General features: G+C 40.7%; 1 protein-coding gene across 1 annotated transcript in view; it reads right to left on the bottom strand.

Moving 5' to 3' along the window:
* The window catches only part of Gpld1 (glycosylphosphatidylinositol specific phospholipase D1), a 38268-nt gene extending 19071 nt beyond the window's left edge, over positions 1-19197 (bottom strand). Inside the window, exons 1-11 of the mRNA XM_048348380.1 lie at positions 18092-19197; positions 15974-16029; positions 12016-12094; positions 9185-9282; positions 8714-8824; positions 7471-7519; positions 6394-6448; positions 4160-4267; positions 3871-3898; positions 3644-3783; positions 136-201 (exon numbers count right to left, since the gene is read on the bottom strand). Of these exons, the coding sequence (XP_048204337.1) occupies positions 136-201; positions 3644-3783; positions 3871-3898; positions 4160-4267; positions 6394-6448; positions 7471-7519; positions 8714-8824; positions 9185-9282; positions 12016-12094; positions 15974-16029; positions 18092-18188 (887 nt within the window). The 5' untranslated portion in view covers positions 18189-19197. The remainder of the gene's footprint in view (positions 1-135; positions 202-3643; positions 3784-3870; positions 3899-4159; positions 4268-6393; positions 6449-7470; positions 7520-8713; positions 8825-9184; positions 9283-12015; positions 12095-15973; positions 16030-18091) is intronic.
* Between the last annotated feature and the right edge of the window lie 3052 nt (positions 19198-22249).

Here is a 22249-nt window from a genome sequence, read left to right as displayed (position 1 = left end):
AATACAGCAGTTTGTAAGTCACATGGCCATGAAAGGCAAAGTCGGGACTTAAAGACTCATCCATTCAGCACTTAAAGGGAAAGCCCCTCTGTGTGGAATGATGTTTTTCTGTAAGTTATTTTGGAATCCACCTACCTGAGGCTGTTGTTTTGCTGGCCACCACAGGTAATAAACAGAGGGTTTTCAGGTAGGCTACAGTCACTGGGAAACAGACAAACAAGCCAGTCATTATTCTACAATCTTTTCCACCAGGAGTTTGACCCAACAATAACTGGTATATTTTAAACCACCTTTGAAAGATTTCAAGCATCCTGTTCCTAACTGTACAGGACCAAGGAAAGGCCATAATCTTTCTAGACACAATGACTACACTGACAGGTCAGTGACAGTCCTCAGACTCATACCTTCCTCCACCTCACTGCCGGGCTGCCAAATGTTAATGTGAAATATCCCCAGAAGTAGAGACCATGACAGAAACTGGGTCCCACGTCCATAGCCTTCTGCCTGATTATATCCATGTATGTTCAAATTCTTCTGAGTAGCTTAATTTCATTCTCTTAAAAAAAAAAATTCTAGGGGCTGGGAATGTGACTTAGTGGTAAAGTGCTTACCTAGCATGCATGAAGCCCTGGGTTCGATTCCTCAAGTACCACATAGACAGAAAAATCTACATTTCAATAACTAAACAGAAAATGAAATACCCCCTCTTGAACTTGGAGAAAGTAAAGGATGGCCTCTAAGAAGGGTGTTCTTTCCCATCGTGAACAGAAAAATCCAGTAAGGAAGGGGGTGTTGATATTTGACACTGTATTCGTGTGTGTGTATGTGCGTGTGTGTGTGTGTGTGTGTGAACTCATGGCCAAACTTCTTTATGTGTATGTGTCAGTCCTTGGGCTTGAACTCAGGGCCCAGGCTCTCTCCCTGAGCTTTATTGTTCAAGATTAGTGCTCTACCACTTGAGCCACAGCGCTACTTCCATCTTTTTCTGAGTTTATTGGAGCTAAGAGTTTCACAGACTTTCCTGCTGGTGCTAGCTTCAAACTGCCATCCTCAGATCTCAGCTTCCTGACCAGCTACAATTGCAGGTGTGCACCACCTGTGCTTAGCAACCTCTAACTTTTACTTCTTTTTTGTTTTTGTTTTGCTTTTTTGCTCAAAGCCGGCACTCTACCACTTAAGCCACACTTCCACATCTGGCTTTTTGCTGCTTAAGTGGGGATGAGAGTCTCACAAATTTTTCTGCCCAAGCTCGCTTTGAACTGGGATCCTCAGCTTCCTGAGTATAGATAGGAGCCAGGGCTAGAAGGAAGACTTCTTTGAAGATCGGTATGAGTGAAGGAGTAAGCAGTGAGGAGAAGTTGACGGCAAGCTTTCTGTATCAGCTCCGAGCTGAGATAAATGTTCTCCGAGTCCTGTTTGTTCCCCTGCCATCATCCAGAAAGAAGGCAGCTCGGCAACGTTCCCGCTAAATTTGCAAACCCATTTAGAGGTAAGTAGAAGTCTGATTGAGGACGTAGACATGGCTACCATTCATCAATTCTTTTTTTCTTTTTTTTTTTCAGGAAACTGTAAATTTCAAATATCATGAGTTCCTTTGGAAGATAAGCTATTTTTAGTAAGTTGGAAGGTGTTTGTTAAGATGAAAATATTTGTATTTTTTTCTGTTACAAACTTATCTTTCTTCAGAGTCCTTTCCAAATTAACCTTGAATTTGTATAAATTCTGACAAATTATTTTGCGTGTAAGGAAACAATTTGTAGAACTGTTATGTCTGGTAAATTAGGACACAGATCAAGAGACAAGAACTCTGTTCCTCTCAGTGATTTATACTTAAAGGAGGAGATTCATTTACACATCTTTCTTTAGCTATGGCAAAGCCAAATGCGAACCAAGCAGGAAAATGCAGATGATTCATTCTAACATAATGAGGAGCTGAGTCCTCCCTTCTAATAATTTTCATAATAACAGTAGCCAACACTTTCTACGTGCTTATTCATACCAGACCCTTTGAATGCATGCGCATTTACTCCCTGTGTCCTTCTAACCATAGAAGGATGACTGTGTCCATTTTACAGATGAGAAAAATGAAGCCTGGGGAGGTTGCCCAACTTGTTTCAGATGATTCAGTAGTAAGTGACAAAGCTCTCAAATTGCAAACCCCAACCTCTCTAGAACCATGTGCCTAAAACTCCATATCTATGGTAGAAGGCTCAGGGATCTGACTTGAGGTGTCTTTCACTATAGAAAATGGCATTTTTATTAACATGCACAGGTTTTAGAGCTTCAACTCTGAGCCTAGACGCTGCCCCTGAGTTCTTTTGCTCAAACCTCTACTACTTAAGCCACAGTGCCACTTCCAACTTTTGGTAGTTAACTGGAAATAAGAATCTCATAGACTTTCCTTCCTGGACTGACTTCAAACGGTGAGCCTCAGGTCTCAGCCTTCTGAGTAGCTAGGGTTACCAGTGTGAGTCACTGACACTCAGCCATATTAAGATTCTTTATCCCTGTCAAGTTGTTGCTCACTGAGTCTTTAAAAGCAAGTTTACTATGTGCTAATCTAATAAAGGGAGTTTTATTTCAAATCAACCCAATATGAAATGACAATATTATGTGAGTACTAGCAAATGCTTTAAAGGGCACCAGAACATCATCATCCAGACCATAGTATTCTGAAGCTCTGCTTCTATAGGCCACTCTATCTACATCCACTCTATGGTCCTGCCATGTAACTGCCTACCAGACAGCCCTGGCCCAGAGAACCCCATGTTCCCACTGCTGATAAGTCTGGAGCTTTGACTCCACCCTGCCCTGCACCAGTTTCTGCCTCCTGCCCTTCCCACTGCTCCCTGTCTGACGCACTCTGCACAGTGGTAGAGTTATGGGGTATGCCCAACACTAATGACAAAGGGCTTCCCAGAGGAACCGTGGCTTCCTCAGAAATACAGGTGGATTTTCCTTAAGCATTCCTTTGCAGCTGGGAGTGGATTGTGCCTGTCCATTCAGTTCCGCATGTGGCATCTCCAACTCTCATCCTGACCTGCTAAGGAGAGCACAGGAGGTTGACCAGCTGTGGATCAGTGTTCTGAGGCAGAGTTCCAGAGTTGTGCTTGACCCATCCTTCTCTACTTTTATTTTGGGAGCTGGAGATGTGGCTTCTGTCCTTTTCATGATAGTGAAATGCCCTCTCAGAACCCCCCCCAAAAAAACCCTAAATGGTCAGCCCAGGTGGAAAAGAAGATGAGCACCCACTGGTTCAGCCTATAGCACAATCAATGGGAAAGGTGGCACTCCTCCCCTAAGTATGCTCCCCAAAAGAAACAAATGGAGCACCACCTAGAAAGGCCAATTCCTTCTTCTAGACCACACACTTTGTAGTACCTGTGTCTCTACCTTGGCATTGGCTACATTAACATTTGGCAGCCTGGCAGTGAGGTGGAGGAAGGTATGAGTCTGAGGACTGTCACTGCGTTTGAGATGATCAGATGACCTAACTTTTGACCTTGTCTTCCTTGGATAGATTAAGACATCACTTCATGAGGTTGTTGGGTTTTCTTTCTTTGATCAACTGAAAATTCTGAGTGTTCTGCCCAGTTTAGCAAGGTTCAGAGTGACTGGTGGAAGAAATGGAGTAATAATTCACCTGGTTCCATTCTCAAGCATGAAGCTAGTTAGCCGGTAGATGTTAGTGGACCAAAACGCCATATCATCCAGGCCTCCAAGGAAATACTCTTGGAACTGTTCCACCAGAAATGGGGATTTTGTAGAGTACGTAGAATACAGCTAGAGCAGAAAGAAAAAGAAGTAAGGTGCTATTCCTGTGGTCTGTGTAATCCTTTAAACAAAAATATGCTAGGAAGACGTCTTTACCTTGGAAACAGCAAATGTCTCACCATACCTAAAATATAAACAAAAATGATAGTGACTTGCAATTTCTATAAGGAAATAAATAAAAGAAAGCTCCATCCACCTGATACCACTACCATGCAACTACCTTTTGAATAAGCAAAATCTATATATCGAAAACCCACTCTCAGAACTAAAACATGAAAAACACACTAAAACTGAAACATAAAAAGCACACTACAAACTAAAACATGAAAAACATACTAAGAGTCCCACTAACACCAGTAGCAGACTTTCCTCTGGTTACACTTACATTGCCAAGAATTGAAGGTGTGTACAGTCAACAATGGCATTCTTGGTGATGACATCTCGACCATAGAGTTTCTTATAAATTCCCAGTAGGTCTGTGATGGGTATGTACCTGAGTAACACATCAGAATAAAATAAGGGATGGTCCAATGCTGAAGATAGCAAGACCTAGCAAAGAAATAGCACCTGATAATTATGTGTTAGGTATCACATGATAGTCTTTGCAGGCTATTCAATCTTTCCAATGACCTTGATGGTTAGTACTATTGCATCACCCATTTTTCATAAGAGGACACTAAGGCACAAAATATGTAGATAATTTGTTCAGTGATGCTCAGAAAACAATTGATACCTCAATCAAATATTTGTAAAGGTATATTGAATGACTGGAAACCACCAAGTACAGGAAATTATTTAGTTTTGTGAATTTAGAGTTCAAGAAGCAATTTAAAATAGTCTCACTTTTTTGGTTGAGTTAGTTTCAAAACTATTAACGTTAAGAATACTAAAGAGGGCTCCTCATCTTGACATGCTAGTTTCAGAGTATATCACATAAAGTAGTAAAAAGAATTCTGGCTCCCAGATTTTGGTTCACAATCTTAGTTATTTCATCTGGAAGAAGATTAGTGTATTATAAGTCAATTTGTACTGAATCATCATTAATTCCAAGACAAAATACATACGACAAAAATCACAATGGATAAAAACATGATTCATGTATATTTACAAGAAAGATGGGATTGAGAAATCGTTTGTTTATAAGAGCACCAGAATGGTGTTCTCAAATTTTTTAATATAATTTTTAAAGCTAGAGAAAAATAACAAAAATATTTGTTTTGATGAATCACTAAGCTAGCAATACAGTTTTAAAAAAAAGTTTCCAAACACAAAAAAATAAATAAGAACTGGAAATGTTGGGAGGTATGCAAACTGGAAAGTCAGCTTTCAGCTTGATGGTTTCTTCTAATCCCTGGGGACCAGAAGAGTTTTGATGACAAGCAAGAGACAGGAGACAAAAAACAATGATATACCAACACGACAAAATGGATTTTGTCCCAATGAAGCTGATTGAATATTCATAAGTAGATTAATATACTTCACTACATTACCATACTTTCTTAATTTGATTTTAAAGGAAAGCCAAAAAAATTACATTAATGAGACAATATGAAAGGATAAGTATCTTCAGATCAGAAACAAAACAAGTATGCTTAGTCTCACCACTTTTAGCACTTGAGTGCTAAATGATAGCACTTGAGATATTCACCAAGATCACACAGCAAGAAAAAAGAGTGAAAGGTATGCAGCTTCAAAAGATAAGCAAAATGGTCACTATTTTAGACTATAGTGAGACTATAAGGTATAAAGAATCCCCTGATTAAGTTGTTCGATTAATAACGTAGCTTAGAAATGTTTCTAATACAAGACCAAAATTTAAAAACCACTTGTATTTATATAGACCAGCTGTCAACTAGAACAGGACAAAATACCAAATGATCTTTCTCATATATGGAATGCATAGAAGTAGATCAATCTTGCAGAGGTGGAGAATAGTACAGTGGTTACCAAAGGCTGGGTTACCAGAGTAAAAGAAGTGAGATGGGGTCACGGGGTACAAAATTAGAGTAAGGAGAAATAGCTCTGGTGTTCCCCTCAATGGCAACTATAGTTAATCATATATTATGTGTTTAAAAATAGCTAAAAGAGGGGCTGGGGATATGGCCTAGTGGCAAGAGTGCCTGCCTCATATACATGAGGCCCTGGGTTCAATTCCCCAGCACCACATATACAGAAAATGGCCAGAAGTGGCGCTGTGGCGCAAGTGACAGAGTGCTAGCCTTGAGCAAGAAGAAGCCAGGGTCAGTGCTCAGGCCCTGAGTCCAAGCCCCAGGACTGGCCAAAAAAAAAAAAAAAAAAGCTAAAAGACAAAAATTGCAATGAAGGGGCTGGGAATATGGCCTAGTGGTAAAAGGCTAGCCTCATATACATGAAGCCCTGGGTTCGATTTCTTAGCACCACATATATGGAAAAAGCCAGAAGTGGCACTGTGGCTCAAGAGGTAGAGTGCTAGCCTTAAGCAAAAAGAAGCCAGAGACAGTGCTCAGGCCCTGAGTTCAAGCCCCAGGACTGGCCAAAAACCAAACAAAAAACAAAACAGAATAACAACAAAAATTGCAATGAAATCCCTGTGTACAATTAGTTTTTGCTAGTTTTTTTTTAGAAGTCTGCTCTTCTTACCATTGTCTTGCAAGGTAATTAAAATTAAACTCGAACTGGCTCATCACATCTCCTCCTATAGCAAGAGGGAAATATTAACATTTGGTAGATCAATGACAACAGTATGTACTTCTTTCAACTTAAGTTCTCACAAACCAGAACAAGTATTCTCTATATGGCTGCATGATTCTCTTGTTCAATGTATAGGTATATGTTTCCCAAAGGGGAAAAGAAATCTTGTACAAATCCTAGCTAGTGAATATGAATTAGGAAGAAATTATGCATATAACCAAAGAACTAATTTTTTTGCTACTTGAAGGAAAGATAGATCATAAGGATCCTTTTAAATACCTTTCACCATTTAACTCATATTTAAACTACAGAAAAAATAATGCTGATTTTTATCGAACAGATTAAGAGATACTAAGGAATCATAATCTAATATAAAAGGAAAGTTTTTCTAAAATGATTAACAATAGTAACAGTCAATGACAAAATGTATGTTTTTAAATAGGAAAAGAGCTATTTTAACAAACATTTCCCTGTTGAATGAACTTCATTTCTCTAAATGAACCTCAACATTAAAGTAATCCTAGCATCACTGAAGTAATCCTATCTACTCAGGAGACTAAGATCTGAGGATCAAAATTCAAAACCAGCCTGTGAGGCAAGGTCCATGAGACTCTTTTATGTCCAATATACCAGCAGAAGGCCAGAAGTAGAACTGAGGCTTAGGTGTTAAAGCACCAGCCTTGCGCAAAAACAAGCCATGCAAAGCCAGGCACTGGTGGCTCATGCCTGTAATCCTAGTTACTCAGGAGGCTGAGATCTGAGGATTGTAGTTCAAAGCCAGCCTGGGCAGGAAAAGTCCATTAACTCTTATCTCTGTATAAAAAAAAAAAGCCAAATAAGAGTGTGAAATCCTGCACTCAAGCTCCACTAATGGCACTGGCACGTGCGCACACACGTGTGCATGCACACACATGCGTGCACACTCATACACACAAAGCTAGCATCTATTATTCACAAAATATAATAAACAAAGCACAGTAGTAATTTCATTCGAAGGGGAAAAAACATGGCAAATGGAAACAGTACCAAAATCACCCACTGAATGGGCCTCAGAATAGGAGCCGTGGAAATCAATCTGTGAAAGAAAGAAACAGGTGGGTGTATCAGCAGCTGTAACCCAAGTTCTCACCCAGTCAAGCAAGGGAGCAGTGGGGAGGTGATGGGCCACCCCAACGAGCACTGAGGACCACTGAGGATGATGCGCTACTTTACTTTTTAGATTGATAACTGAGTCGGGTAACAAAGGAACTTGCAGAGAACCATCCTTCCAAGGGTAGATGTAAAATCCCTAATGGGGTCTCCGTTTAAATTTCTATCAAAATGGAATTACTATCAATTCATGACAGCAGGGTCTTTCAGAAGCTAAGCTATCAGGTAAGATCATGACTTTCAGTTGAGGGATATGGCATTTTCTTATAGAAAATTAAAAGAGCAAAAAGTAAATAGAGCCAAGTGGCAGGCATTTTTTTGAGACACAGCTTAATGAGACCATCGTGCTTTTCACTTTTCTAAGTGCAATTGGTCATTTACTTCTTGTTGGATGACTTTGCTCAGGTGACAAAAATGAAAGGAATTAATTAGGCTGAGGGATGTGGTTCAAGTGGTGGGATACCATTGGGTGTTAAAACCTAATACTACCAAAAAGATTGAATGAATACAAGAGAACTCTAACAACATTTGGGGCAATAACACTTGGTTCCATGTAACATTAGACTAACCCAAAGTTTTCCTTTTTTTTTTTTCTTTGCCAGTCCTGGGGCTCGAACTCAGGGCCTGAGTACTGTCCCTGGCTTCTTTCTGCTCAAGGCTAGCACTCTACCTCTTGAGCCACAATGCCACTTCTGGCTTTTTCTGTGTATGCGGTGCTGAGGAATGGAACCCAGGGCTTCATGCATGCTAAGCAAGCACTCTGCCGCTAAGCCACATTCCTAGCCCTCCTTTCTTTTAAGAGTCCTTTTTGAGCTGGGCACAAGTGGCTTTTGCCTGTAATCCTACCTACTCAAGAGGCTGAGATCTGAGGATTAAGGTTGAAAGCCAGCTCAGCCAGAAAAGTCTGTAAAACTCATCTCCAATTAACCAGTAAAAAGCTCAAAGTAGAGCTGTGGTCCAAATGGTTGAGCTCCAATCCTGAATGAAAAAATCTAAGGGACAGCACTAGGCCTCAGTGCTGGAACACAAGAGTGTGTACACACAAACAAAGTCCTTTTTTCATCCTGAGTGTGACCACAGAATTCTCATAATGGCATCAGCCATAGAGACAAGTACTCACCGCTCCCATTGTCCTAAGAAATCCCTGTTCAATACCCAGGCTGTGCCAGCTGACGTCTGCCACCATGTGAGAGGTAATTCCAAACAAGAAAGCTACCAGTTTCTCTGTGTCCTGCCAAACAAGCAAGTTAGAGTCATGTGTGTTGAGATAAAAACAATTCTATAAAAAGTTTTGATAAGGGTGACTTCATGTCCATTATTGAGATTCAACCAGAAATGAGACACAAGTACATTATAGTTTCAAGATACCAAAGCTACACAGAACATTTTTAGATTTGTAGTGAGTGCCTAGAACTAAAGTACTTCCGAACTCATTTTCCCCACTGTATTCAAATATTAACTGGGCATCTACTGCATCTTGATTACTGTGGGTGGTACTGGAGTTTGTTGTTGGTGCAGTCAGACAGGGTAAGTACAGGTGCAAAATCAGAGCTTGGAAGGTCCAGAGTGGATTGGTTGAGGCCCTGCCTACCTTTTCCCAGGGAAGAGGGTAGTTCTCTCGGATGTAAAGAATGCTTGCATTCAGAAATGGAGTCCAATGAGTACTTTCCGACACCTTGTGGAATTTTCCTGACAAAACAAAAGCAGTATTCTGGATTTTTAAAAGTTGTGAGAGTCTCCAGATTCCACACCCCCCTCCCCCCATACCTGTCAACTGTCTACCATGCTGCTGAATATCCCTTCTCTCTCCTCCCAGTGACCCCTCCCCCAACTTGTTTCTTCTGTTTATGGTCACAGGATGACTCCATTTTGGAGCAGGCAAGGGATTGTGGGAGTAATGGCTTGAGCCCTCCAGGAACAGCAAGAAAAGCCTTAAAATTGGCCCACAAAGCGTCATGTTGCCTGGCTACACATCTGTGCCTTAAAAACTGAAAGACAAGTTCAGGTTGTTTGGATTAGGTGGGGGTCTGGAGAAGGGAGTCGATAGCGTCTTTGAACACCACCATACCCTCCTTAAGGAGGGTACACACACACAAGCTCAGATCCACAGATTTTCAAGTACTTGAAACTTAAAATTGTTCTTCATTTGCCCAAGTTCCAGTGAATATTTTATTCAAATACCACTGGAGTAGGCTTGACCCCCATGTACCATCTTATTGCTCCAAGTAGCCTTAGGACACTCACAGACAAACTAAACTTCCCAAGTGCCACAGATCCTTTATAGAGTGCCAAAGTCACAAAGCAAGTAAAAGCAACATTCCACAGCTCAAATCTCTTCAGAAAAAAAAAAATGTGGCTAATGTTAAAATTGCCTAAACAGCAATTTTAAATCTTCTTTAAAATTATTTAATTTTTCCCATGTTTATTAGTTGAACAGGGAGTTCATTTCAACATGTCCATATATGCTTACAATGCACCTTGACTGAACTCACCATGAAAATGATTTTTAAAGAAGCTAGAAGTTGGATTGCTACAGTTTTCCTAGAGGTAAAAATGTAAGTATTTCCCCCAAACAGAAAAATCTCAGAATTAAAGAAGTTGTTCTTAGAAACATCTCTGCTTAGAGGACATATCAGGCTAAGCCTGGTGGTTCACACTTGTAATCCTAGGACTCAGTTTGCAAGTCAGACTGGAAGCAAAATCGATCTCTTCTGGGTGAACTGGATGCTGACCCTAAAGTAAGCCACTGCCCAAAGTCCAAAGCTCATCTCCTCTGTCAGCACTGGTTTACTTGTACCCCACCCAGGGCCCCTCTGATCTTTTTCTAAACCTGTGTAGATCACTCTTCCTCATTAATCTGATTATATTGCTTGATTCAATAGTAGGCAAATATGAAGTATGAGTGTAAATGAAGGGTTTTTTTTTTCCTTTAGGCAATTAAGAAAGTCACATACTTTCAAAAGGCCTAACAGAAGTGAATTGGGAAAGGAGAAAAAGCTGCTACAAAATTAGATATGTGTAAAGATAAAAGATTTGGGGGAAAAGAATCCTAAAAATCTAAGATAGATCCATAGGCAAATTTCTTAATTTCTTTCTAGTTCTTTCTTTCTTTTTCCTATTTATTGTCAAAGTGATGTACAGAGAGGTTACAGTTTCATATATTAGGCATTGGTATAATTCTTTCTTAATTTCTTTCTAATTCACCTTGTTTATTTATCATACACTGATCCCAATTTTATATGAGAGCATAGATTGCTTGTGAAAATGTGCAAAATACTAGATAGTTTACATTCCCTTTCTACTCTTTTCAGCATTTTTCAGGTGCATTTTGTCCATCTCTAGAAATGGCATACACTAAGCAAGTTTTCTTACATTTAATAAGCAAAACAAGTGTTTCTTTTTGTATAGGATATCAAGAAACTTTAAAAATATGCATGGGATAGATTTTCCATGAATATGGATTGGAAATGTTAAACTAGAAATAAGTTAGAAAGAATGAGAAATACAACACACAAGCAAAATAATATGGTCAAAAATTGAGTCCAGTTAGACAGAGACACAAACAGAGGCTTAGTGTGGTAGTACACCCCTATAATCCCAGAATTCAGAAAGCTGAGGCAAGAGAATCAAGAGTTGAAGACTAGCTTGGGTTACATAGTGATTCCAAGGCCAGCCTACAGTCTGAGCTATATAGAAAGATCCTGTCTCAAAAAGTAAAATAAACTCAATTCTAAGAAATCAATTTGGGCATGCCGTCTCTACCCTGCTAGTGCTCATTAAAATCCTTTGAGCTAGGTGCTGGTGGCTTACACCTATTAATCCTAGCTACTCAGGAAGCTGAGATCTGAGGATAGTGATTTGAAGCCAGCTGGCAAAGGAAAGTCTGTGAGACTCTTACCTCCAGTTAACTACCAGAAAACTAGAAGTGGTCTTATGGCTCAAAGTGGTAGAGTGCTAGCCTTGAGCAAAAGAGCTCAGGGACAGCACCCAGGCCCTGAGTCCAAGCCCTGCAACCAAAAACAAAACAAAAGCAAAAAATCCTCTGATCCCAGTTTCTGGGTAACATTGACAAAATAGTATTAATGCTGGCAATAATCCAGTGAAGAGGTTATGCTTTATCATTGCTACACTGAAGAAATGGAAAGTGGACTTTTTCAAGACCACAGGCAATGTAGCAGGAAAATAAACTCAAACCTGATCTTTTTCCCATGTGACACAGTGTAGTAACGCATGTAAGGAGACTTGGAATGGGATTCACTGAAAAAAATAAAATTTTCAGAAATCCTATACTTCACCAGGTAAGTCATTGATCCACAATAGTGGAAACCATACCTTGTTGTGATTATCCATTTTTAACATCTATATCCAAACCTATTAAGCAGTTTAAAGCACCATGGCCCATTCTGCAAACATTCCCCTTACCTCCTTTGCAGATGTCAGGGTAGAAGGAATCAGGAAAGACAGTCCCAGCCTGATAGGCATCCTGGTGTTCCAACAGCAGCTGGAGAGGAAATGGGCAGAGATTAGGGGGCAGACACAAACAGAGTCTTGGTGTGGTAGTACACCCCTGTAATCCCAGAATTCAGAAAGCTGAGGCAAGAGAATCAAGAGTTGAAGACTAGCCTGGACTACATAATAATTCCAAGGCCAGCCTACAGTCTGAGCTATCTATATAGAAAGATCCTGTCTCAAAAAGTAAAATAAACTCAATTCTAAGAAATCAATTTGGGCATGCCGTCTCTACTCTGCTAGTGTTCATTAAAATCCTTTGAGCTAGGTGCTAGTGGCTCACACCTAAAATCCACCTGGGAAATGCACAGCCTCGGAAACTCCCAGCAAGGAGATGCAGGAGCTCCAGCTGTGATGGTGAGAAGGAAAAGGCAGGCAAGAGTCAGGAAATAACTGATCAAAATGTATGCATTGGGGCTGGGAATATGGCCTAGTGGCAAGTGCTTGCACTGTATACATGAAGCTCTGGGTTCAATTCCCCAGCACCACATATATAGAAAAGGCCAGAGTGGCACTGTGGCTCAAGGGGCAGAGTGCTAGCCTTGAGCAAAAAGAAGCCAGGGACAGTGCTCAGGCCCTGAGTCCAAGGCCCAGGACTAGCCAAAAATGTATGCGTTTCAGAAACATGCTACAGCGCATAACTTCAGGTTCTAGTATATGTGTGTGTGCGCGCACGCACATGTGTGCCTAGGCATGCCAGTACTGAACTTAAACTCAGTGCTTCCCACTCTCACTTAGCTTTTCGTCTAAGGCTGGCAATGTACCCAGGGAGCCACCTCTCCACATCTGGCTTTGGGCCTGATTAATTGGTAATGAGTTTCTTGGGATTTGTCTGCCCAGGCTGGCTTTAAAGTTCAGTCCTTAACTCAGCAGAGAATTGGTTGCTGCTGGCTGCAGAACCTGAGGGGCTGTAATGGGAACAGGTGTTCTGTGCATAGCAGAAAACCAGTTTGGAGGTAGTACCAAAATGGAATCCCTGAGCCAACAATACTCAGACCCTCAAAGTGCAAATCCTGGAGGAAAAATGCAGTCATAAAATTCAATACATGTCCTACAGAATTAACAAAATGGAGGGAAGGAGTGTGGTGGGGAGAGAGGAGGAAGATGATGCAAAAGGTGATTTCAATCACGATTGTACTCATAAACTGCTTCACTGAACGGAAATGCCTTTGTATAACAAGGTTTTTTGTTGGTGGTGGTCTTGGGGCTAGAACTCCAGGCCTAGGTGCTGTCCCTGAGCTTTTTCACTCAAGACTAGTGCTCCAGCACTTTGAACCACACCCCCACTCCCAGTTTTCTAGTGGTTAATTGGAGATGGGTCTCACAGTCTTTCCTGCCAGGATGGCTTCAAACCACTATCCTCAGCCTTCTGAGTAGCTAGGATTACAAGCAGGAGCCACCAGTGCCTGGCTAACTAAAAATTTTTTCAAGTGGAAAGCAAAGTAACCCTTATGGGTTATCTTTAAGTTATAAGGAGGAGTGGGGGTGTTCATTGACACCCCAATGGTGACATTCAGTGCTTAGATCAGCCCTTGCTGAGAGGGACTATCCCTGTTTCACATGTTTTTTTTGTGTTTTTTTTTGGCCAGTCCTGGGCCTTGGACTCCGGGCCTGAGCACTGTCCCTGGCTTCTTCCCGCTCAAGGCTAGCACTCTGCCACTTGAGCCACAGCGCCGCTTCTGGCCCTTTTCTGTATATGTGGTGCTGGGGAATCGAACCTAGGGCCTCGTGTATCCGAGGCAGGCACTCTTGCCACTAGGCTATATCCCCAGCCCCATGTTTAACATGTTTTAAATGAAGTCCAAACTTAATGCCTGTATCAGAAAGTCACTCACACATTCAGGACTAATTGTTCACTTGGTGAGTTAGAAAGATTCTGACTTCTCCTCACTCCTATCTACTTTTTTTTTTTTTTGCCAGTCCTAGGGCTTGAATTCAGGGAGTGGGTGCTGTCCCTGAGCCTCTTTGTGCCCAAATTAATGCTCTACCACTTGAGCCGCAGCACTACTTTTGTTTTTTTCTAGGTAGTCTATTGGAGTTAAGAGGCTCATGGACTTTCCTGCCCAGGATGGCTTTGAACTCCTATCTACTTTCTATCAAGGTCAATGAGAATGCCAGTCAAGATACAAACGCTAGGTTTTCCTATAAGGCTGGCTTACACTGGCAGGGCAGGTCAGGTATCTTATAATTCAGTGACTTGGGGATATAATATATTTCATTATCTTAATCCTGCTTTCCACACTGGATTGTCAAGACTTACTAGTAGTCATTTGGTCTAATTCTGATGTCATGGAGGAATTACCACATTCTTATCCAATGTCAAGTATTTAAGAATCATCTGTGGCACTGAATACTGTTTAGCTACTGTTTGATATAAGGTCAGAATGGGACGAGCCCTCAAGTAGTCCTGCCAGAAGTTCGATGGGAGGAGAAATGGAGAGGGCGTCTCAATGCAGACTTCTTACCAAGACCTCTGTTTCCTGGACTGGGACTCTAGCTAGAGCACTTGCCCTGCACATGCCAGGCCCTGGGTTCAAAGTCCAGTACCACAAAATGAAATAGGAAAGTTAAATGAAAACTCCCTGCTCCTCCTGGTGATGCATGCTGTATAAACACACTGTGACAGAGTAGACAATAAACCATTTCTCTTAAGTATGAATTCCCTTTTTATAAAGATATTTGAGAGAATGTTTTGACAATACATTTTCAAATTATGATTCTGATCGCTAAAAATATCTGAATTCTAAAAAAACCCAATATTTACATGCTAACTTATTTCTCAGAAGGTATGTGCAACTGTCCCATCACAGTCATAGATTATACCTCTAATTTGTATTTCCTTTCAAGAATGTCATAATTTTAATTTTGTACATCCAAATAAAGGAGTTTAATCAGATTTTTTTAATCCCCATGACAAAAAAAAAAAAAGAGCAGAGTGCAAGTGATTCACACCTGTAATCCTAGCTACTCAGAAGGCTGAGATCTAAGGATAGCAGCTTGAAGCCAGCCTGGACAGGAAAGGCCATGAGAGCTCATTTCCAATTAACCACTAAGAAGTTGGAAGTAGAGCTGTGGCACAAGTAGTAGAGTGCTAGCCTTGAACACAAAAGCTCAGGGACAGTGACTAGGCCCTGAGTTCAAGCCCCAGAACTGACAGATCAACCAACACACACACACACACACACACACACACACACACACACACACACAATTTTAAACTATTTAATTTCATATGTGTGTATGTGTGGGTGTGTATTTCGTATGTGTGGGTGTGTATTCTTCAGTGGCATTGGTAGGAGCATACAGTTTTAAACCACAATATGATGATGAGAGTCTGCTTTTTTTTTTTTTAATATAATTCCATGTTGCTCCCATGGCCCACTAAACACCCTCCCCCTTCCTTGTTCTCAGGAAAACTTCACCCCTGATCTTATTTGGAAGGGCAGGGCTGCCTGTGTCAGTAGGATACCCCTATCATAAAACCCCAAATAGGACAGTTTGCACCCTGAATTCCAGTTTGTAGCCATAAATCCCCAACAGGTCAGGACAAAGAAATTCCAAAGAAGAGTCTCACACTAAAATGTATAAACATCTAAAACCCCCCCCACTCCCCACTCTGTTTCTCCAACCCTGCGGGGTGTTACATGGAGTCTCCCTGCAGCCATGATGAAAGCCTGTTCTGGCAGGCTGAAGTCTCCGCCTCTTTCTCTCCTTGTCTTCTCTAGCACACAAAATTCAGGTTCCTAACACTTTGGTCTTATAAAAAAGTAACCAATGAGTTCTACCATTGGTTTGAGTATCTGTGAGGACCTTTGACCCACTGGGGGTGGGAGTGGGGGATTGATGTGCAGAGAATAGTCAGGTTCTATACCTCTCTGTAGTTAACACGCCCATCTTCCAGATGAAGAAACTGCAGAGCTCTGTGTCCTGAAAGAAATGAATTCATACCTCGATTAAGTTCCTCTGTACTTAGCAGAGATCATTCTGGAATTGAAACATATAACTGTGATCTTGCAGGAAATAAAAATCTGTGTGGGATCACTGGGAATTTTCTGTATGTAGGCTTGTATTATTAGAATACAACAAAATGTTCATGGTGATTCAAAGTTCCTACTGAACAAGCTTTGTGGCCTTGGGTAAACTGAGGCTCTCTAGGTGTCAGTTCCTGCTTACACACAAGGCACCCCACACTGATAATTTTTATTTTTTTGTAATTTGTTAAATCATTTCATGACATGGTGAAATGGTATTTTTACTAGAATTAAAGAAAACCCAGAAATTACAGTATATTTGTAAGCATATTGAACTGGTGAATTTACCTATGAGTTGGTTCACATTTTCCATGTTAAAAATATTACAAATTCGAATTCATAAAAGAACCAAATTGGGAGAAAATGATAAAGAGGCAATATTGATCAAGATTTATTATACTCATAAACTGATATGTTGAATGTTAACTCCTTTGTACAATTACTTAAAGATAATAAATAAGAATAATTAAAAGAAGAAGAACCAAGCCATGCGCTGGTGGCTCATTCCTATAATCCAGCTACTCAGGAGGCTGAGATCTGAGGATCAAAGTTGAAAGCTAGTCCAAGCAGGAAAGTCCATGATACTCATCTCCAACTTAAGCACCAAAAAAGCCAGAAGCAGGGGCTGGGGATATAGCCTAGTGGCAAGAGTGTCTGCCTCGGATACATGAGGCCCTAGGTTCGATTCCCCAGCACCACATATACAGAAAAACGGCCAGAAGCGGCGCTGTGGCTCAAGTGGCGGAGTGCTAGCCTTGAGCGGGAAGAAGCCAGGGACAGTGCTCAGGCCCTGAGTCCAAGGCCCAGGACTGGCCAAAAAAAAAAAAAAAAACTCAGAGAGAGCACCTAGGCCCTGAGTTCAAGCCCCAGGACACACACACACCAATAAATAAAAATAACCAAATTGTTTTGTTAAGGACAACCTTAAGTGTTCTTACAACACAGGCTAATAACTATGTGAACCTGTGGAGATTTTAATTCGTTCCAGATGGTAAACATTTCACAACATATATGCCTATCAAAATATCACATTGCACACCTTAAATTTACACAAATTGTATTAATTGTACCTCAACAAAGCCAAAAAAAATGAAAAATACCTGGGTGTGTCCACCTACCTACATCTAACCTTATTTTTTTTCTACCTCTGTGTGTGTGTGTGTGTGTGTGTGTGTGTGTCTGTCTGTCTGTCTGTCTGAATGTGTGCTTGAGGTTAAGGACCCCAGCTGTGTCTCTTTGTCCACTTAGTGTATATATATATATATATATATATATACATATACACATATATACATATATATACATAAACATATATTTGTACAAAAGGGTTTCCAATTCAATATTAGTTGAATACATCAGTTTGAGTACAACACATCTTGATCAATGTCACCCCTTCCATCATTTCCTCTCATTTCTCCCAACACCACCCATTTTTAAAATGAGTATTTAAAATTATCTTTAAATTCCATGAGTCAACTTCTGAATACAATATATCTCCTCCATGCTCACCTCTCCCCGTACCCAGTGTACCTGTCTTGCCTAACTCCCGTCTTCCTTCTTGACTTGCCACAAGCCAGACACCTTTGAAACCACTTAACACAGAGGACCCATGCAGCTACATGTGCCCCTTTAAAAATACTTAGAAATGCCTGTCTTGGAAATGCAAAGCATTTACATTGCTCACTCCCACCATATTCCCCCCACTTTTCTCCTCTCCCCTCTGCTTTACTGCAAATTCACTTTATCAAACTCCTCGCTGCCTCCCCTTCTCCAACCACCAGCCATCTGGCCCTGGCTTTTTTGCCTATTTGCACCGCCACACAACCCACTTGCCAGGCGCCTCAAGACTCCATTCTTGGCTTTCTTCCCTCTACTGTGAGGCCTCAGCCTGGGGAGGGAATTTTATGTTGACACACTTTCTATTCCTTCTGATAACACAGCACGACCCCAGATCTTACCTATTTCTATGTGTGTTGACAGGCCACACGATGAACTTGTAGAACAGAAAAACGCCAGCACAAGCAGCAGGCCAGACCACAGCCTGAAAGCAGACATGTTGTCATTCCTCCCAGGCTTCTCTGGTGACGGGACCACTCCACGCAGCCCAGCAACTCCACTCCAAACTCCAGGCACAGACCCGCAAGTCCCTTCTCTGCAGATCACTGACACAAAAAAACCACGCTGAATTTCGAAATAATATTTTCCAATGAAGTCAACTGTTCAACTACTGTTTAGCTTCACCACAAAGCAAACAAGACTGTCTGCCTGAGCGCGGGGAACAAATGATCCACCGACACCTAAAAGCTTCTAGCCAGAAAGATCTCCATCTTCCTACAGACCAAGGTTTTCCTTGGATTTCATTTTAACATGAAACTATGAAGAAGCAAAGTTGTCCTCCAACAATAGACATTTATTCTTGCTTCCTAAATAAAAAATCACTTGTGCAAATTGATAGTCTATTATTCAGCCTTACCTTATGTGGTTGATGTCTCAGACATCTTTCCACACACTTATCAGGCTGTCCTGCTTCCTTGGCCTCCTAAGCTGCAAGTGCATGCTGGGAAAGCTTTTATGGTGATCAGCTGGACAGCCAGAACCGGCTCTCTTTCAGTATTTGGCAACAGGTGTGAACACTTGTGTAGGATTACACAAGCGCAGCCACTCCTGGTCTTCTACCTCTGGCTCTTCCATTAGGGCTGGCTTCTTCAGAACCTGTTGCAAGGTTATATTCCTACAGCCCAGTAGAAGATGCTCATCCCACGTGAGAGGTAGAGGCAGGAGGCAGATTCGAACCAGGAAAAAAAAAGTTTGGAAAATACTAGGTTCTGAATGCACTTGTCATGAAGCAGCCAATACATAGCCCTTAACCCTTGGGAGGAGTAGGGTTTAGGTCCCAGCTCTTCATGGAAAAGATAGCAATGAAAGTTCTAATTATGTATAGCATATACAGTAGAAGTGAGACAGGAAGCCAGGTGCCACTCAGGAGGCTGAGATCTGAGGACGACAATTTAAAGCCAGCCCAAGCAGAAAACTGGACGAGACTCTTATCTCCAATAAGCTAGCCAAAAAAAGAAAAAAGAAAGAAAGGAAAGGAAAAGAGCTAGGAATGGAGCTGTGGCTCAAGTAGTAGAGTTCTAGACAGAGCAAAAAAGCCAAGTGAGAGTTCAAGTCCCTGAGTTCAAACCAAAATAGTGGCACCAAAAAACACATAAGTGGGAGGAAGCCATTTTCAGGTTAGGCAGAAGGAAGAGGTGAAAGAATAAAAATGGATAATTTGAGACATATGTCATCTGTCAGTATTGTGCTGTAATATTTATTTACATACTTAGTTTGCTGGTTCTGGGCCTTGCACTTGCTAGGCAGGAACTCTAGTCCACACTTCCAGGCTTCTGTAATCTTAATTAAGTCCAGGTACAAAGGCCTGGGAAACAAGCATGTTCCTCCTCACCTTGGGGAATTAGGCCCAGTAGCTTCTAACCACTTTTAGTCCAGAAGCCACAAATGGGTGTGTTTGATTTGGCTGGCAGTGTTTTATGAAGTCAACTGTGTAAATGAAAAAACTCCACATAGAAATCTAAATAAATGATTTGCGAGCTCTCCTCCATGTCCTCGTGTGCTCAGACTCCACACGCTGGGTCTGGTTTCCATGACTGTTCTGGTCACTACAAACTTGGTTTTGCCTCCTTTTTCTCTGTACTTCCTAAAGCCAGAGGTGACGCAGTAGCAATTACAAATTGGGACTGAGGTAAACTCACAGCACCCAAGAATAACCAACCAATAATAAAACTGAAAGAGGCTTACAAAGGCTCACAGCACAGAGGGGTGGGAATAATTCCAGAAAGGGTATCTAAACAAATATAATAAAACCAACCCCTCCAAAAACACCAGAAAAGGAAACGGGTTCAGTCACTAGGCAATATAAATCCCAAACTATGTTTAAAGTTCAGAATGACTTGAATTACAAATGCAGTGAAATAGGAAGGGATTTTTTCACTTGTGGATATGATCTTTATGTGATAATATTGCTTACATTTTATGAGGTTTATAGGATTTTTGTAACTAAAAACAACAACAAAGCAATGACTTAAAATATAGCTCACAGGATTAAGAAAACTATCTGAGAAAGAATGAGTCAATGGAAATTTTTTTTCTTCTTCTCCACATCCCATTTCCTGATACAGGTGGCTTTATTATTGAGAGAGTGTGATTCTAGCACTAGATGTCATAGACCAGACAGCAAGTCAAATCTGAAGTTTTAGTGGGAGTGGGTAGGGAAATAGAGACTTCATTTGAATCTCTATTCTCTTTCTTAACATCTGGGTGATCTTTGCACATGTTATTAAAAATGATGATACTATGCTTTATTTATAAAATGGAGATAACAACCAATAATGCAGCAGATTATAGAAGTGCACATCTTAATAGTGTCATTGTAGAGTTGATCAATTACATAAATATATGTAAAGTACCTAGAATAGAGTTTTATATACAGTAAGAGTTCAATACACGTTGACTATTGAACATTCAAAAGAATTTTCCCCATATAAAAGATTCACCACAGGCTTCTTTTGCATAACTATCTTCTTGCTGGATTTTGTTTCAAACCCAGGACTTTGTGCATACTAGGTAAGGGCACTGCCACTACGCTACATACCCAGCCCATTTGTTTACTTTTTTTTTTTCTTTATCTCACACAGATACTCAACATGACATCTTTCATAGCAATTTAGATGTGGGAATAAAGCAAAATGTGAAGCAAAGGTACATCTCCTTCATGTGCAGATAAATGAGATATGATTTGATGTCCAAAATCTTTTTGAGATTAAAGTAGATAATTTTAGCTCACTTTGACACAGGCCTAGTATGTTGCAGTCATCATAAGATCATTATAACAAATAAGGAAGGGGTTGAAAGTGGGAGGATGCCCAGAATAAGGGCAGACTAAGGAAGAGGAAAAGTTCCATCACACAATCGGTCTTCTCCTTTAGGTCCTAGTGAGCATTCTCAGCCACACTCTGGCATCATGAGGGCTCTGGAAGTAAGATAGAAATCAGGAGGGAATTTTCCTGCTCTAACGGAGGCTTGCACAGAGCACAAAACAAAACAGGCAATAGTAAAGATCACACTATGAATTTCCTAGGTTGTTGGTATGTTTGCCTTTTGGGGGGCTCATCCTTCATAGTATAAATCATTAACTGTAATTAATAAGAATTAAAATTTTCATATACATTGGTATAAAAATTATGTAATAGTATTCCACTTAAATGTGTTCTGATTTTACAAGAAATTAAATGTTTTGTGTGTTCTGAAAAGTATCAGGAATCTTAGGTGTTATCCCTAATGAACAAATCAGCTGTTAAGGGGAATGGGCATGATGTGAAATAGAATCTTAAAATATATTTTCTAGGGTAATTATGGAACAAGAGACTTACACTAATTTCACTTAAAAAAATTTTTTTGCAAACTCAGTGAGTTCCCTCAAGCCTGTGACTATCAGTAGAGTGAGTGCCTCCTACAGGCAGTCGTTGTGAACCCACCAGCTCCCCAGTTTCTATTGTGGTAGACACTGGAGGTCACAATTATCAGTATTCCTCTCAATCCAATTACTATACTAAAGCACACAGAAAAATGGTCACACACACACACAATTAAACTCAACTGTCACCAATTCTGCCAGATGTGACTGGTTCAAGACTGAGTAGATCTGACTTTGACAAATAAAGCACAGGCTCGGCATTTTGCAAAGAACACAGAATCCCAGACAAAGGCAAAGAGCCCAACAGGCTCCAGAACTTGTAGTAACACTCAAAACTCTGTAGGAATTGAGTATGGAAGACAAGTTGGAACTATTGATCCTAAAATCAATAGGATTGATAGGGTGGTGCAAACCACACATTCAAGGTATAGACATGCTATTAACTTTACCCTCATTCTGCTTCCAGAATGGGGCCCAGGCCCACTTTTGAATAGACAAAGAATGTGGTTTAAATGATCGTAGTATATTCAGTCTTTATAATCTGCTGGCTCTATTTTGATGAATAATTTCTTTGCTAGTTGGTAGCCAAACTTTAACCTTACTGGTGGCTTGAGCTACAGCAGCAAGTATGACCTGTACA

Source organism: Perognathus longimembris, chromosome 6, assembly GCF_023159225.1.
Source record: "Perognathus longimembris pacificus isolate PPM17 chromosome 6, ASM2315922v1, whole genome shotgun sequence".
Classification (NCBI taxonomy): domain Eukaryota; kingdom Metazoa; phylum Chordata; class Mammalia; order Rodentia; family Heteromyidae; genus Perognathus; species Perognathus longimembris.
This window is presented reverse-complemented; position numbering and strand designations above follow the sequence as displayed.